The sequence below is a fragment of the Tiliqua scincoides genome, chromosome 4 (genome assembly GCF_035046505.1).
Source record: "Tiliqua scincoides isolate rTilSci1 chromosome 4, rTilSci1.hap2, whole genome shotgun sequence".
Lineage (NCBI taxonomy): Eukaryota > Metazoa > Chordata > Lepidosauria > Squamata > Scincidae > Tiliqua > Tiliqua scincoides.
Genome location: NC_089824.1, coordinates 970,161 through 987,592, shown reverse-complemented (window position 1 = coordinate 987,592; position 17,432 = coordinate 970,161). Strand labels below are relative to the sequence as shown.

The following is a 17,432-nucleotide window of genomic DNA, read 5'->3' as shown; positions in this document are numbered from 1 at the left end:
CTTCCTGTTTTACTGACAAAGCTGGCACACTTGCTGGGCTCAATTGCTGTCTTCTGCCTATGTGCACAGTAGATGCTGCTGGGCCATCCCTGAGGCAGGTAGCCATTGCTTGTCAGCTGCTGGGGGGGGGCACCATGCGCCCTGAGTGTGGCCCATGCCTTTGCAAGCTGGTGAGGGCTGCCCTCAAAACTGCTGGTGTTCTGAAGAACTTCAGAGGTGCTTTCTTTGTGTTACTTTGTCACGTGTTCCACAGCTGGCACACATTGAACCTGGCCTGTGGCAAATGCCCAAGGTTGGCCCCTGGACCATGAGATACCTCCCCCACATGTTATCCCCACCTCCAAAAGGTTGCCAGAGCACCTTCCCTGGGGCTAGGTGAGAGTTGCAGTGCTCTTGTGCCAAAGCAGCCCAGGCTGCTCTCAGATTTCACTCCTCTCACAGGTGACAACCTGATCTGTGGCAGCTATGACAGCAAACTGGCCTGGTTTGATCTGGACCTATCAACAAAGCCCTACAGGGTTCTGAGGTGAGTGAGCCAAGGCAGGGAGGGGGGCAGGCTTGAGCTCACACAAGGCCCACCACACCCATCTTGCAGATGGGCCTGTCTGCTGGAGCAGAGCTAGGGGGCTAGGATCAGCCCAGCCCTGGTGGGGGCCACAGCGGTGCCCAAGTATAGGATCTGGCCTGTCATGGCCTCCATGGCCAGGGAAATTGGGGGTGCCCTTTGACGACCCTTCCCTAGTATATAATTTGTCTTAATTCCCACTGCCACAACAGTTCCCACCCAGCGAAGCAGAGCCAGTTCCACAGCAGTGTTCTGCATGGTCCTCTTGAGGTTGGCATCACTGAGGCACACCACAGAATCTGCCTGAAGCCAGGTGCTGCAGGGGCCTGGCCACAGCCCTTGTGAGTGGCAACTGGCCAGACAGAAGAGCCTCTGGAGAGCATCTGCCTCCCACTGAGCTGTTCAGGGCCAGGTGGGGGGGGCACTGCCCACATGTAGGGCTGGTTGGGGCTGATCTCACCCTGGCCCTTCCTTCCAAACAGGCACCACAAGGCCGCGTTGAGGGCGGTGGCCCACCACACCCGTTACCCACTCTTTGCCTCGGGCTCGGACGACGGCAGTGTCATCGTCTGCCACGGCATGGTTTACAAGTGCGTATGAGTTGTTGTTTTGCTATTTCCACACCCCGCTTTGATACTGAGAATAAGGGACGGGGGGGGAACAACTGCAGTCCTCCTTGGTGGGGGAGGTGGCCCTCCCTGGCCCTCTGCCTTGGCTGCTTCCATCCACCCGTTGTGTTGGGGGAAGAGCATGGGTGCCACTTGCCCCGCTGCCCAAGTTTACGTTTCCCCCTCCCCTTCTTCCTCCCCATACAGTGACCTGCTCCAGAACCCCCTCATTGTGCCCGTGAAGGTGCTGAAGGGGCACACACTGACTCACGACTTGGGGGTCCTCGACGTCCTCTTCCACCCGAGCCAGCCTTGGCTCTTCTCTGCTGGCGCAGATGCCACCATCCGCCTATTCACGTAGCCAGCCATAGCGCCCACCACTAGGGGACTTGCACCAGCACTCCGGCTCTCTCTTCCTGCTGCCAGACGGATGTTGAGTTGCAAATGACCTTGTGGCATTTTTGAACAAGATGTGTTTTATAACTGAACTGCGCACGTGGCCTGAGCTCTTTTCCTGACTTCCTTCTCTTGAGGCCATTGGAACTGTGCAAACCCACCTTTGAGCCCAGAAGGTCCAGCTGCCCTGAAATGTGGGGGGAGCAGATGCTTCTGTTGGCACTTGTCAACAGCAAAGGGCTCCAGCAAGTTACAATATTTGTCCTGCTTTTCTTACCAGATTCTCATCTGATTGCCAGATGCAGGGAGGGCACCAGAACACAGGTTGTGTCTGTTGTCTAGTGTGTTCCCTGAAGCATTTGGTGGGCCACTGTGAGATGCAGGAAGGTGGACTAGACCGGCCTTTGGCTCTTCTTATGTACCACAAAGGTGACTTACAACTGCAGTTCATAAAACTATTTTTAAAAACCCACCAGTTGGAGAAAGGTCCATCCCAGCTGACAAGCCATCTGCTTCCGCCGTGCACTCTCCTGTTTTCAGAGGGAGCCTGCCAGGTGCAAGGGTGTGGCAGCAGGATCCAGGAAACTGGTTGTCTTGAACGCTCTGAAGCCACCATGAGATCCAGGAAGCTAGATTGCTCTAGAAAGGGGGGGGGGAGTTCCTGTATTCTTTACCAGAAGGAAAACATTAAAAGCAATATAATTGGCTAAGAGTAAACCTTGCCCTGAGTCAAAATGGCCTGAGACTGTGGAGAAAGGAGAACCTGGAACTCCCAGGGAGTTCTTGCGGAGGCGGGGGGAAGGCAGCTGGGCAATCCCCATGGTTGCGCCATTCAGGGGGGCTACAGGGGCTTGGGTACACTTACCAGGGCCTCCTGCAGCCTCCCTGGGGTGCGGGGAGCCCCGCACAGCTGTCCACAGGGCTCCCTGAGGCTTCAAAAGTGATAGTGGAGAGAAGCGGGAGGGGGGAGGTGTGTGGCTGTCCTCTTCCAACTGGCTTCTGCCTACCTCTTAGTTCAGCTCCAGCCCAACAGTCTGGGATGTCCCTCAACAGATAAGTTCTTCCCCTTCTCGCTTCAGGGCTCTGCCTGTTGAAAGGGGATGGTGCACACGTACTTTCACCAAAGGGCAGGCAGCCTGTTGTGGGGCTCGGAGGAGCAGGGATGAGGAGCAGCACTAAGAGGCTACTGGGGCTGCTAGTTTAGGTTGTAATGCTGATGTAGTGGGTGTTGGAGACCCTGACCCCTCTGTGTCCTGTCGCCTTACCTGCTTGACTGTGTGATTGGCAGGACGGAGGCAGATGTGAAATTAAAACTCAGGAGGGAGAGAGGGGCACCAAGGGGCATCCCCACCCTGAGTGGCACCAGCAAGCCCTTCTCAAAGGGCAGGACTAAGATGAAAAGGTGTCCACCCGGCAGCAGCCTCCCCTTGTGAATAGGAGTCTAAAAACACCACTACCCTAAAACACACACAGCTGGCCAAGAATGCAAGTATCTCGCAATGGGGGGGACGGGGGACGACGACTGCAGCTGTTCTTGACTGTCCCCCATTTTACTGGCAGGATGTTCATTTTGTCCAGAGGTAACCAGTAAGTTTCTCCACAAGGACTATTGAAGAAGCTCTCCACAAGAACTCTGAAGTCATGAGCTAAAGGGAAAGAAGTGAACAGGTTTTCCTTTGAGGGGATCAGTAGATGCCCAGTTTATGCTTGAGGAGAGAGAAGACACACTGGTCTGTTAAACTCACAAAAATGAGTCTGTCTAAAGCTGGAACGACATCCCAAAGTTCTATATCAAAAGGCAGCCTCAAACTAAGCCAGACCTTTCCATTCGCTTCCTGGCAGTATCAGCTCCCATGGCCTGTGCATTGAGGAAACTGCCTAGCCTGGCGGCTGAGCCTCTAATCTGCACTCGGCCTTCATTGTGGTGGTGCAGCCCAGAATCCGCAGTATGTCCCCTGACCTTCTACAAACCTTCCCTGTTCTAGTTGGTCCCAAAGGAGAGTTTGAGGGGCAGCTCACAAGAGAGCTCCAGTGACAAAAGCATCAAGGGACAGGGCAAGTTAAGCATCTGGGTGAGTTGAGCAGCAGGGGGAGGAGGACAGGGCACCGTTAGCTTGTCCCCCTCTTCGGAAAACCAGGGTCCCTAAGCTAAAATGCAGGAGCAAAAAAGGAAGACTTAACACTCCTGCTCAAACAAGCAATAAAAGCCCCCAAAGAAAAAAAAATGCCAGCTGAAATACTTAGAAAAATAGAAAGCCCGTGGAGGGGGGGGATGCAGTCAATAATGGGATGAAGTAGCAGACTCAGGTTCTCCTCTCTGGGGCCAAGTGTGTTGCTGACTTCAGTGGGACCCAGCCTGGAAAAGCTCAACATGAAAACGAGCCATACAATTATAACACAATTACATCGGGGGGGGGGGTGACACATGGTCATGCCTTTTTTGGAGGGTCTTGCTCCCCCAGCTCAGCCCCTTTCCGTGAATGCTACCCACAGGCAGGGTGAGGGCCATGGCCATTTGCCAATAGCTGGGGCTGAAAGTTGATTACAGACCAAAAGCATGAAGAGCAGCAGCAACAAGGCTGTGCTGAGAGGGAGCTGGACATTCTTACCACCAGGCTGGAAAGGGAAACCACTGAAGCTCACCAGGACGTCATAATTCCCAGACCTGTGCCTTGTGCAGCCCTTACTGAGTAGAACTCCTTCAAGAGCAGAGCCTGGGCTGACCTTTGGCATACCGCAGTGGTGGAGGATGCTTCTTGCCCTCAGGAGCAGTTCCCTCCCAAAGCTACCAGTAGAGACTGGCCATAATGACCCATTGTACCATCTCCCTCCAGGGGAAGAGACTGAGGCTCTTGTCTACCCAGGGTGGGAGCTGCTGCCTTTGAACCTTTTAGCAGAGGCTCGCCTACAGATCACACCTGCGTTTTTTTCACCATCTACACGCTTGTAGTTCCACAAAGGTTCCCTTCCTGCCTCTTCATGTACAAAACATGGGTTTTGTTTTTTTTGTTTACTAAATGGGTTCTTTTTTTTGGTTTTTTTTTTTTTGTTTGTTTACTAAATGGGTTCTTGATTAATTGGTTTAACACAAGGACATGTAAAATGTTGATGTAAAATGTAAGTCACACCACTGGGTTTTTTGCCAATTGACAAGGCATACCACATTGCTGGGGGGGGGGGGTTCACATCTCCCAATGGCCCTACTAATAATCCTCTTCCAAATTCCACAACACACCTGGCGACCATTCACAGCACACCAATGTGTCACAGCACAGTGGTTGAAAATGGCTGATGCAGCCAAACATCCAACACGGCTTTTGATCTTGTACTGCCTTCCCCAAAAGACACCACTCGGGATACACATCTAAATGGAAGACAAGTCAAACAGGCTTTGACTTCAGGCTTCCACTTCAAGCAAGGGTTATCCTTATTTTCCCCTTGAGCACTTTAGCAACCACTGATGGTTCCTGGGGAAGTGGAGGCATCTCCCACTCAGGAGCACAAGAAGGCTTTCCAACAGCCTTCAAAGCACTGTTGGAGGACTGGGGTGTACAATAATATGCAGCCAAAGGCAGAGCCTCGAAGCAGACCAACCCATGCTGCTGAAGCCACGCACCACCTTGGCCCAGTAGCAGACTTTGCACATGCTCATAGATCCCTGCTAAGGAGAGCAAGGCCACAGCCAAAAGGTTTCTCCAAGACAGAGCTCTAGCTGGGCAGGTGTGTCACCTGCAGCCTACTTCCATGGAGCCCTTGTCACCCACTGAACCCAAGACTCAAGGCAAGGTTGGGTCACACGACAAGTTTTTCTCCATAGAACGCGGCACCTGAAAGACTAACAAGTGGCCTGAGGGCCACCTGAGTTAACCTGTAGTATAGTTCAGCATGTGCAGACCCTCCCCATTGGTAGGTTCAAGTGTTACATTACATGTGTTAAAGAGCCTCTTATCGCTGCTTGCTGCTGTGGTGTGTATCAGGGCAACACATTTCACAGCTTTCCAGAATGCTGTTAGATCACCCCTATTTCCTGGCCACTGGGCCTCACACACCCGGGAACACTTTGTGCACCCAATGACATCTACTGCACTTCATGTCAGACTAGGGGGCAGCCAGCTGAGAACTCGCATCAACTGGGAGCCTCAAGGTTGAAGAAACATTGCTATGTTTCTTCAACCTTGAGGCTCCCAGTTGATGTGAGTTCACACCCCCTCCTATACCCGAGAGGTAAGTGTATCCAAATGTATCCAAATTTGAAGTGCGAGGGACAAATGGGGGCAGGTCTTTCCCCCAGGCTGGGTGTGCTGCTGGCTGGCCACTGTTGGAAACAGGATGGTGGAGAAGACACCCGAGGGCTCCTGTTGTCAGAGCACAGACAGCTCAGATTATGAACAGACCTCCTGTCCTGGGGAAAGGGACCAGCAGTGGCCTTCAATGCAGGGAACCCTGATCCACGTTCACCCTTCTCAGATGCTGCAACTCAGCAGTGGATTTGCGGAGCACAACTCAAGTGCAACATCCCTCAATTCATCTTCCAGCCAGTTCCATGCCCCAAGGACAGGCTTGGCAGGTGGTAGCACTGAGTGGGAAGGGAGCAATGGAAACAGCAGGCAGAAGTCGCAGGCCACGTCCTGCTGTTGTGTCTAGCAGGGGTAGAATGCTGCACAAGTGCGTACTGCAGAGGGTGCTGGAGCAGGCCAAGGTCTGCAGTGGAGGCCACTCCTGGTGCAGGACAGGTGAGGCTACCAGCTGGGCTCCTGGGAACTCCCCAAGGCTGCAGCTTCCAACCAGCTGAGAGAATGCAACAGCAGAGCCACTTTTCTGAGAAGCAACATTGTTTTATTAAAAATAAGTCGTCTGTATATACACCTCCCTGCGGGGAGGAACAAGGGAAACACCTGTGGAAGCTCTGAAAGGGACAGGAGCCGCTTGCCACCCCCCTGCCCCATGACAGAAGAGTAGCTGCTAGTGGCAGTGGCTGCCCGAGTATACAGTGGTAGGGGGAGCTATGCCCATGTGGTTGCGTGATGGGACAACTGCCACACCGTCCCAGCCCATCCCCAAGACTCAGTTCAGGGAAGGGCACTGCGCTCAGCGTGCAAACAATAGGTGGGCACACCCCCTGCTGGGAGAGGAATGTGCAAGACCCTTCTGCTATGGGCTCTGTGAAAGTGACAGCCCTGGTGCAAGGACCAGCCAGCCTATGCAGGGAGTATTCTCGTGTGTGCCTGAAAGGGGGGGGGGAGAAACACAAAATGACACCACCCAGAAAGGAGCAGTGACTACAGACAAGGCCCCAGGCCTTCCCTGGGAGAGGGGCTTGTGCGCTCTTGGAGGGTTCTGCTGTTCTGGAAGACATGGCATTTCCAAACGGCAAGGTCTGCATATCACACACTGCAAAGGCAGTGGGGGGGGGGAGTTCCAAGCAAAGTCCTGGGTGGGGTCTCAGGTGGGTCTGATGGAGGAATGAAGCCCCTCAAGCAATCCTGACCAGGCGTCCCAGCGTCTCTGCCACCTTTGCCCGCACAGCAGTCACAGGGTCCTTCAGCAGCACAGCAAGAGCTGGAGGAAGGGAAAAAACCACACACGCACACACGGGTCAGCAAGAAGCAAAGAATGTCCTTTTCCCAAGTAAGAGGCAGGCCTGAACTCAAGAAGGCCTGTGCCCTTTTTCCACCCAGAAAGGGTGCCTTCAAAAGGCAACCCCCCCCATACCCAAGGAAGGTGACAGCTCCACAAGACGCCCTGAATGCTCTGCTGCTCAAGAACAGGATCCTGCTGCCTGGGACCCTGCCCTGCCTGAGCACCACAGCCCAGGACCTCATCCCACGGAAGGCAGCAGGCAGTCCAGGATCAGAACACAGGTAGCAGCAGGAGGCACCAGCCTCCCTGGAGCATGGGAGGACCCTCCTGGGGCACACCTCCATCCCAGCTGCTGCTGGCTGGCACTGACCCAGCTGCAGAGAAGAGAGGGGAGCCAGGAGGTTCTCCCAAGCAGCAGAGATACAATAATATTTTTCCAGTAGCATGTTTACACTGCAAATCCAAGACTTTAGTCCCTGCAGAGCAAATGAGACGGCCTGATTTATGTGCCGTGGTGCTTCCTGTTGATCCATCCTGGGCCAGCTGCAGGATCGCCCCCAAGGGGCCACTGTCAGCCAAGTGCCTCACGCTCAATACGGGAAGCTGTGGCGACCCCATCTGAAGCCCACGCCGCTCCCCCTCCCGAGTATCCCTCCACTGCAAACAGACGGGCCTCTCTTCAGGGCCGCTCCGCCAGCCAACGGAAAGATAGTTTTTCCTTTTTTAGTGGTTTTTAAGCTCTGCTGGAAGGCGCAGAGATTTTCCAAGCCTCACTCTAAGCGATGAGGTCACTGCTGACAAGGAAAACAGCTCTGAAGTCCAGGAAAGTTAGTTACTTAATTGGCTTCCTCTGCTGCTGCTTGAATGGCAGCTCCCTGCGCAGCATGACTGGGACACTGGTAGGACCCTCAGCCACTCCACGTTTGTGACCCCAGCCCAGGATGCCGGCAAAAGGTGGCAGAGGGGCAGCAGCAGCTGCGCAATCCTCTTGCCACAGGGAGGGCAGCAGCAGCCGGGGCGGTGCTGAGGGGCTCCCGCCTCACACAGGCCCACAAAGGCTCATTCCGCTCTGGACTTGCTGTTTGGTTTGCAGTGTGGACCTCCGTTTGAGCCCATTTAAATTGCAGCACACAACGGAGGGCCTCCGGGCAGGGCCACCAAGTGCACTTTCCGAATTCTGAAGGCAAGAACCAGCAGCTCCCTACCCAAACTGCCAGTCGTCGTCCCCGACCATTCCTAGCCTGACCGAAACTCCAGATGAGGACGGAGAATCAGCCCCTTTTGCAACTCAGCATCACACTGCGGGGCGGGGGGGGCAGTGTCCTGATCAGCTTCTCTGGTCAGCTCCTCCCAGGCGGTGCAGGCTCAGCACTGAGTCACTGCTTGAGTCAGGCAGGGAAGAGGCACGCAAGCCTATTGGGGGGAGGGGGAAGCTGCCTCCACTCTTCCCCTCCCCCCCAGCCTAGCCAAGCACAGTTCTACCTGGCACCAGAGGGCAGCAGAAGCTCCCAGCCTGGGAAGGACAGGTGTCGCTTCCTGCCCCCCCCCTGCAGCTGCTCTCACCCAGGCAGGGTCTGACAGAAGCAGGGCGGCTGACACTGCCCACCTGGCCAGAGCTCTGGTCCGCCTCACAGGCAGGGCTATTTCCCAGGGACACTCTCGGCACAGAACCAGGACCCTCAGCACGCAGGTTGGGGCAGCAAAGGTGGCGGAAGCCTGACTCTGGGCACAGCGGTCAGTAGGGGGAGCCCTTTTACCGTGCAGACGGGGCCTTGGCGGAAGAGCAGTGCCTTATCCTTGGAGCCTGGGGTGGTACCTCTGCCTGTCTTTGGTTGGGGCGCCAGCCTGCCTGCTCACGGATAGGTCAGAACTGGGGGTCACAGTGGCAGGACAAACACCCCACGCTCTATGTGGGGCTATCCCCGATGGCTGCATGGAAATGCCATCTGGCCCATGATGCGGGGACCAGTTGCTGACAGGTCAGGCTAAGGGAAACCTGCAACCTGCTGCCACAACATCGTGCGTTTCCAGGCACAGGTCCAGGAGCCTGGAATAAGCTGGGCCCAGGCCCACCTCTCTCCCTAGTCGGAGTGCCTGCCTGTCCAGAGGAGCAGGGGTGAGGCGGAGCAGTGCTCCTGCGTCTCCCACTGGGCTGGGGGTCCTGGGCAGGGCCTCCTCTGCAGTCGCAGTGACTCACTCATGCCCGGCCCCATCTCTGGAGCCTCCTGTAGGGGGCAGTCTGTCCTGCGGCTCTGCTCCTTGCTCTCTGGACTGTCTTCAGGCAACTGGCTGGCTGGCTGCCTTGGGCACCGCGATGGGGTGGAGAGGCAGGATAGAAGCCACTGCGGCCACCAAGACCAGCCAGCGAGCACAGCAGGGTTCCACTCACCAGCAATGAGCTCGTCCAGGTCCAGCTGCTGGCTGTGCGCTCGGTCAACATGAAGGATGAGGAAGCCTGGGGAGGGGGAAGGGGGGAGCAGGGTCAGCTGGCAGAGCCTACACCAGCTGAGCAGCTCAGGGTCCAACACTGAGCCAAAGCGCTCAGGTGCCCTGGAACAGGCAGCCTCCGTCTCACCTACAAACATGGGGGCAGCGGCTCGGATGTCAGCCCAGGTACTCTTGAAGTAGAAGAGGTTGGCGGCAACCAGGCGATTCAGCATGTCGGGGTAGTTCTGCATCTAGGCAGAAGCAGACCAGAGAGAGCCAGCTGAAGTCCCCGGGGCCTGCTGTTCTGGGGTGAGGGGTCTGCACAAGACTCCTGAGGTTCGGCAAGGCAAATGGACCACCAATTCCTGCCCATTTCGGTGTCAAACAGGCAGCACAGCGTGGGAGCCACTCAGCAGGGACCCAGGGAAGCCGTCAGACCATGAGGTGCTTCTACCCCACCATCAGGGCCACGCCCAAAGCCCTTGTCTGTGTCCTCTGCTGCCAGGGGCACAAAAGGTGGGGCCCCCCAGCCATGATGATGAGCTGCACCGTAGGCCTCCCTCTAGGCCAGCAGCCAACACACGCCTGTCACAGCAGAACCAGATCCGCTGCAGGCGACAGGCTGCCCACTCAAGTCTAGAACCGCCACTGGGAGGAAGCCATCTGGGTGACCTTGGTGGGGGGACACGATTCTCTCAGGCAGGAAGCCCTTTTCAAAGGCCTTTGCCTGGGAAGACAGGAGGCGCACGTGCCTCGGCCACTCACCAGGTGCTTGCAGACATCGTTCATGAACTCGCCGTAGTGGAGACTCCGGTCCTCATGGAGGTGGTTTTGGAACATGTCACAGAGCAGAGCACAACCCATGCTGGGGCCACACATGCGCAATGCAAACTTGCATGCCTGCAGGGAGGTGCAGAGGGGGGCAGTGAGCTCTCCCTCCACAGGAGCAGCCCCCTCCCCAGCCATGTCCCCGCAGCAACAGGATGCCGACCTTGACCACCTCTGGCTTGGGGTCCTGCAGGTGGAGCAGCAGCGTCACCAGCCCGTTCAGGATTTGCTCGAAAAAGGACTCCTCGCAGCCCCCGTCGTCACTGCACCGGGTCAGGTTCCCAAAGAGGGTGATGGAGGCAGTGCGGAGTTCCGGCTTCTCCTACAGAGGAAGCAACGTCACGGGGCAGGGCCTGCACCCCTCCCTCCTCCTGAGCAGGACGCCCAGGATCGCCTCCCAGCCACAGGGAGCAGCACCCGTGTGGCCCCCCCCTCCCTCCACCACAAGCCTCTCCTCACGCTGTCAAAGAACGGCCGGATGCGGATGGCGATGTGGAGCAGTATGGAGCGGACATCCGTCTCCTCCGTGAAGCCGAGGACCTTGGAGAGGCTGCACATGGCTTCCAGGGCCACCAGGCTGTGGGGGTCGTCTTTGTCATCCATGCCATTGACCATGGAGGCCAGAAGCTGAGCCCCATGCTGCCTCACCTGCAGGCAGGAGGAGCCACAGGACAGTTGGCATGACTGGCCCTTTGCCACGCATGCCACACAGCCAGGGCTGGAACCCAGGACTGAGCCCAAGCGGAGGGGTCAGGGACTGGGTGCCCCACGGGAGGCTTCCTGAAGGTGGAAAGCAGGCCAGGCACCTTCCCAGCACCTCCAGCACCTGGCCTGGGTGCCACAGGCCAGAGAAGTGGGGAAGGCCCCGAGTTCCAGGCCAATGGGCTGCAGGACGCTGGTCTGCAGAGCCAGGACTGGGAGCTGCAGCCCTCCAGGGCAACCTGTCAATACAGAGGCCACACACGACCCCCACAGTCTCTAGAGCCAAGGACTGGGCATGCCTTGGCCAGCAGCTGCCGCCTTGCCACAGCACCACTGCCCAAGGCCATCCCCGAACAGCTACCCTTTTGTTCTGGGCTCCCACACCAGCCACAGCCCTCACCTTCTCCGGGGATCCAGAGGTCATGTTGCCCAGCCCCCGGAGGGCCAGCATGCGCACGGCTGTGCAGGAATCTCGTTGCCGGGCAATCATGCTGTCCATAATAGACTCCACCAGGATCAGGTCACTGACCACTTTACTCAGGAGCAGCTGGAGGAGAAATGCACAGGATCACCTGCCACAGCAGCTCCAGGGCAGAGCGGGCCAGAATGCGGCACCTCCCTGGTCCACATCCAGCACAGTTCACTTCTTCCTAAGGGGCCAACCTGGCCGCCTCAGGCTTCTGGAGAGAACCGAAAAGCCTCTTGGCACAGCTGCTCTCAGGGGGAGGCTCGCAAGTGGCCAGAGCAGAGACCCCCCTGAGGTCACGACTCCCCCGCAAGGTCAGTCGATGTGAAATCAGCAGCCACTGGGCAGAGCGCCAGCCTCCCTGGCAGCCTGCCAGGCTACTGGGAGGCTGCACTGCAGTGCTGGATTTGCTCCAGAGCTCCCCGCAGCCGCCCTCCCCAGCGGCCTTGGTCCCTGGCAGCCGCACAAGTGAAGAGCACCAGTGAAGAGCCCCGAGCAGCTCACACTTCATCACCTTCCAGGGAGGAGGAAGAGGCCGGCGCCTGCTCCCCAGCGCTGCTATTTTAGAACTCTGCAGGCCCCGGCAGCAGCCAGCCAGCCAGCCGCACTCTGGCTCTGGGCCCGGCTCCAGCTCCAGGCCTCCCTCAGCTCCCCAGTCCAGCAGAGCCTTCATCCCGGGCTGCTCCGCCGGCCGAGACTCCAAGGAGTGCTTTAACGAGGCAGGAGCGAGCCTGGCTGCTGCCTGCTCTACCTCAGCTGGGACCACGTGGCCGGCCCTGGCTCCAGGTGGCCAGGCAGGCGAGATAAGGTTACAGCCTGGGCTGCGTGGGAGGGAGCAGGCCTGACTCACTCCATTCCTCGGAATGGTACGTCAGGGATGGCGGCTGGCGCTGCCTGCCACTGACCAGCCAGGGCTGGGCTCCCCTCCACTTGCCCTCTGAGGAGGCTGAGGACAGGCACGTCCTGCCCCCCCCTCCCCGCAGGGGATGGCCCTGCCAAAGGGCTCCTCTCCAGGCGCCTGAACCCAGCAGATTTCTCTTGCTTCGTGCAGCTCATTCTACTGGGGTGGGGGGATGAACCCTCCTCAACAAGTAGAATTCAAGTTCAGCTCCACAGTCATGAGGACTAGAAGCTCACACAGCGCAATGCTCTTGAAGCACACTCCACAATTGTACCACAGCCCGTGCTGGCTCAAGCAGAGCCCCAGAAGCAGTCCCCACCCAACTCCTGCAGCAACCCACCTCTGCAAAGAAGGCTGTGGTGGTGACCCGCTGGCTGTCATAGAGGCTGTTCAGCATGGGAGCCAGGTTCTTCACGATGGGCGACAGTCTGGGCCCAGCATGCTTTGCCATAGCACTGGGGAGGGGAGGGGAGGGGAGAAGAAAGAAGGTACTCGCAAACACTCTCCCCCGGCCCCCAAAGAGCCTTCCCATCACCAAGCCCCAAACACCCACTCCAGACTGGCCAGGAGAGCAGCACAAGCAGAGGCAGGTCCAGTCCTTGAGAGGCTTCTACAGACCAAGAGCTGCCTCCTCAGTCCCAGGGCAGCCCCCCACCCCCCCACCTTTGTCAGGAAAGGAGGCGCCACCGCCCTGCGGAGGAGGAAGAGACGTGGCCAGGAGGTGTTGGGCAGGATATCCTCCCCCCCCCACGCTGACCTTTGCCACTATTGCACAACAAACCCCAGGGACCAGCAGGAGTCCAAAAGATGAGCAGGCTCTTCCCCCCCCCAAACTCCTAGCATTAGTCACCAAGCCCACTAGAATAGGAACAGCAAGACCCCCGGGTCCCCTTGATCCAACCATGTGCTTCCAGGGGCAGGAGCCCACACTGGCTGAACCCATATGGGGCACATCAGCAGCTGGACAGCTGGATCCTTGGGCACCAGGCTTTGCATTGAGTGCCCAGCACTGCAGGGCACTCCCAGCTGGGGGGGGGGGCGGACCAAAGTCTAGGCATATGGCTGAGTCAGCAGGTGTCAGGCTGCTCTCTCCCACTGCACCCCAGGACAGGCAGCTTCCCCACTGCCAGGCTGCAGGACAGACCTAGACTGCACCCAGCCTGAGCACTGGCCAAATGAGGAGCATCCCAGGACAGGACTGCGACTTCTGGCAGGCGAGCTGCTCACACAGGACCGGACTTTCAGGACGGGGGGGGCTACTGCTCCCCACTCACCTGGCCAGGAGAGCCACCCCCTCGTGGTGCCTCTCCACACTCCTCAGCCACTCCCAGCCACCACCCTCTGCCACTGCGCGGACCACCTCTTCACTGCCAGCCTGGGTCAGCATGGCCTGCAGGGTCTCCACCGCAGACCTAGAGAAGACACGGGAGAGCAGCCACTTAGGCTTCAGCAAGGGGCACACTGCCAGGAGCACCACCAGTGCCAGGGCTGCAACTCATGGCAACAGCCACCCCCCCCCCCGGGGCTGCTGCTGGAGCCGCTTGCAAAAGGGGGCCAAGAGGCCCCCCAACACTGGACGGAGTGCGTCTCCTCCATTCCTCCTCTTTCGCTGGTGGGGATTCCTGCACTGCAAGCAGGGCGCTAGGCGTGGGAGCCGCACGTGCTCCTCTCCCCCCAGACCCACAAGGGCTGGACAGGTAAAAGTCCAGGAAGGGAAGGCAGACCCCCCAGGTGCTGTTCCAAGAGGCTTCCAGGTCCACCCACTCCTTCCCCCAGAATCAGGCAAGCCTTCCTAGAAGGCCCCAAGAGGGGAACCACCCCCACCCCACAAGGCCTGGCAGGAAGCGTTTTGAACAAGGGCTAGGCGAAGGCTCACACAGCCCTTGCAGGCCCCACAGGCCCCCAGTGCACTCCACAGTTGCCAGGCTGGTCTATGGGAACAGGACAGTCTGCCTGCCAGAGTGGCCAGCTGTGCTGTGCCTGTCCCGTACTTGGGATGCACACAGCACTCTGCACACGCGGCAAGGTCTATACCAAGATATCATTGCCCCCACACTGCAGCTGGGGCTGGGGTGAAGGAGCTGCTCAGAGCCACGGGGGGAGCCTGGAGGCGAGATCTGAACCAGGGAAGTCTCCAGGCAGCTCGCTCTCCCCACTGTGCCAGAGCAGCTCCAGTACTAGTGCTTTGCTGCCCAGAACCAAGAAGCGCAAGGCCAGCTTGGCTGTGGCCAGAGAACAGGCACCTCCAGACAGTGCAGAAACTCCCTGCCTCAGGACGGGGCCAGGACCAGACACTGACCTCGATGACTCCAAAAAGGGAGACCTGCCCAGGAATAGGAGTCAGGGAGTTCAGAGCAACTTCTGTGTCCAGCAGCAACCCCCCCCCCATTGCCGAAAGACCAGTGGCCAGACTGGGACAGGGCTGCTGAGGTGTCCCTGCATGTGCATCTCCCTCTGGAGTCAGCTGACTCCCTTTGGAGCCCACCCACTGACATGGGCCTCCAGCAGCAATGCTCTTCGAGGCACAAGGAGGGGCTTCTGAAAGCTGTGGTGGTAGCAGCAGCCCTCTCCAGCAAGCCCTGCTGCGCTGGCTTCTTTTAATCTTGCCCAGGAGGAGGAGAACCCGCAGCCCCTCAGGAGGCACCAGGAGCTGCAGGGCTCCCGTGAGCTCTCCCCAAAGCCCAGGCCAGCAGCCTCACCCAAGAGGGTTTCCTCTGATGGGGAACCACAGCCCTGCCAAGCTCTCCATACTGGGAATTCTGCTCCAAAAGTGGGCAGGACACTCTGCTCCCCTCTCCACAGGCCCCATTTTTCAGTGTGGAAAGAGGACCACCTGCACGGGCTACAGGTCAGCCGCCTGGCCTGGAACAGCCGGTGGAAGCTCCTGGGGATCTCGCCATTTGCTTGTTCGGCTTCCAGAGAGGAGCCAGGAACCTGCCAAGGTCTTGTTCTGGCAAACTGCACTACTCCATGTTGCCTTGGATGGAGGGGGAAGAGAAAGGGGGATGCCACACTTCTCTATGCCCCAAAGGCTTTCCTATTCCTAGGGGGAAGCTGAAATCACCACCAGTCTGGAGGGACTCAGGTCAGTTATTTTCCAGCGCTTGGGCACCCCTCCACATCCACGTCGGCCAAAAGCACTCTCCTTTCCCCATCAGAAGCCAACATGTCCCCAGAGCAAGCTCAAAGCACTGAGAACAGAGGTAGGTGCCCACAGAAACAACAAGCTGGCTGTGCCCGGAGCCTGGAGAGTCACCTCCGGCATTGCATCTGCAGAGAAGTCCAGCTCCCAACCTGCACAAGCGCCTGTACGCATGTGCACCCCCCCTTGCTCTTCAGGAAGAGACACTTTCTCCCCCCCCCCACTCTCCCTGGGAGAAGGGCCTGGCCAGGCAGATCCAGCCGTTGGAAAGGCAGCCGTAATCCAATCCGGCAGCGCCGAGCGCGGGCACCTCCACACCAGTTGAGGAATGCGAACGCAAACCGCAAGCAGGCTGCAACAGGAAGAGCGATTTAATATTTCCTGATTTAGGGGGAGACAAGTGTGTGGAAAACAGGGGCCTAATCCCCCCACGGAGGTCGGGCTGCCTTCATACCTAATACGTTATGGGCCGTGGAGCATTATCCAACCATCGCACTGCACACAATGCAGTTGCCGTCGTGTTGATGAAAAAACAAAATCAGTTCCACATGGCCGGGAGCGAAACGGCTCTTCCACCCCCAGCTCCAGACCAGCCACTTTGCCAGGAGTACCTGCAGGGGTCAAGAGTTCGGGAGGGCTGCCCACGGCCCACGCTCTTCCTCTCCCTGGACTGCAGGTTCTTGGGGGGCTGGACACCCACTGAGCAGCTGACCCGAAGCAGCAGAGTCACAAACAGCTGTGCGTAGAGGCCCAGGACAGCCGGGCCAGACTCTGGGACAGACATGATCTCATGCAGAGCACACGTGGCCTGCGGGGAAACCAGCGAGAGGTGAGGAGGCAGCAGCGGCATCGGGACCTCACCTACCTGTCGCAGCAGGAACGCGCCTGGCTCCTGGCAGGCCCCGATTCCCTTTCCTCCACCCCTGCAAGCGCACGCGCCCAGCCACAGGGACTCCCGTCAGCCAGCCACACAGGCCAAAGACCACATTCAGCACACAACCCAACAGGAGCAACAGTGTCCAGGTCACTGGGCTTCTCTCGTCTATTAAGATGGTCACCTGCACTGATCCGTCGAGGTCCACAAGGTCTCCAGCTGATGCCCGAGCATGTGAAGAGGAGACCTTCCGCAGATGAGGTCAGGGCCAGCCCAAGACCACCTGGTGGCTGAGGAGGCAATGCCAAGTGTGGCCACCTCTGGCTTGTATTAACAGAACCCGAGCCTGAGATCTGCAAACTTGTGCATGCTGTAGCCCAGGGGTGCTCACACTTTTTTGGCTCGAGAGCTGCTTTGAAACCCAGCAAGGCCTGGAGATCTACCAGAGTTTTTTTTACAGTGTTCGTGCCATCATAACATATAACATTTATGTGTACAATGTATGTTGGTGTACCTTGAGCCTCACTGAGTATAACAGGACTTACTCCTGAGTAGACATGCCTAGGATTAGGCTGTGAGGCTGCAATCCTAGCCACACTTACCTGGGAGTAAGCCCCATTGAGTACAATGGGCCTTACTCCCGGCGTTTCCTCCCAGAGGCACCTGAAGGGGGGGTCGGCACTCCGCGATCTACTCATTTTGCCTCGCGATCCACCTATTGAGCACCCCTGCTGTAGTGAGAGTGAGGTTCTTCTCCCCCACTCACCAGACTGGAACCAGGAGTCAGTAAATGAAACTGACTGGCAGGAGAGTGAGAGGAGGGGGTCCCCCTTCAAATAGCACATAGTTAGTCTGTGGAATTCATTGCCACAAGATGTGGCAATGGCCAGGAGCTTGGATGGCTCTAAAAGGGACTTGAACAAATCATGAGAACAGAGAACCA

At 57.9% G+C, this 17,432-nt stretch overlaps 2 protein-coding genes across 7 annotated transcripts in view; one reads left to right on the top strand and one right to left on the bottom strand.

Annotated features, from left to right (window-relative positions):
* The window catches only part of BOP1 (BOP1 ribosomal biogenesis factor), an 88,940-nt gene extending 86,899 nt beyond the window's left edge, over positions 1 to 2,041 (top strand). For both annotated transcript variants that reach the window (XM_066625855.1, XM_066625857.1), the window contains 3 exons: positions 442 to 526; positions 1,048 to 1,155; positions 1,381 to 2,041. In XM_066625855.1, coding sequence (XP_066481952.1) covers positions 442 to 526; positions 1,048 to 1,155; positions 1,381 to 1,534 — 347 coding nt within the window. In that variant the 3' untranslated portion in view covers positions 1,535 to 2,041. The remainder of the gene's footprint in view (positions 1 to 441; positions 527 to 1,047; positions 1,156 to 1,380) is intronic.
* A 4,342-nt stretch (positions 2,042 to 6,383) lies between these two features.
* MROH1 (maestro heat like repeat family member 1) overlaps positions 6,384 to 17,432 on the bottom strand; it is a 51,610-nt gene continuing 40,561 nt past the window's right edge. For 4 of the 5 annotated variants that reach the window (XM_066623969.1, XM_066623967.1, XM_066623970.1 and 1 more), the window contains 10 exons: positions 16,227 to 16,423; positions 13,748 to 13,885; positions 12,814 to 12,928; positions 11,507 to 11,653; positions 10,864 to 11,052; positions 10,568 to 10,726; positions 10,342 to 10,476; positions 9,725 to 9,827; positions 9,539 to 9,604; positions 6,384 to 7,128 (listed from right to left, as the gene is read on the bottom strand). In XM_066623969.1, coding sequence (XP_066480066.1) covers positions 7,043 to 7,128; positions 9,539 to 9,604; positions 9,725 to 9,827; positions 10,342 to 10,476; positions 10,568 to 10,726; positions 10,864 to 11,052; positions 11,507 to 11,653; positions 12,814 to 12,928; positions 13,748 to 13,885; positions 16,227 to 16,423 — 1,335 coding nt within the window. In that variant the 3' untranslated portion in view covers positions 6,384 to 7,042. Of the gene's footprint in view, positions 7,129 to 9,538; positions 9,605 to 9,724; positions 9,828 to 10,341; positions 10,477 to 10,567; positions 10,727 to 10,863; positions 11,053 to 11,506; positions 11,654 to 12,813; positions 12,929 to 13,747; positions 13,886 to 15,919; positions 15,968 to 16,069; positions 16,424 to 17,432 lie in introns of those variants that run through there. The other variant, XR_010794312.1, reaches the window with a different exon arrangement.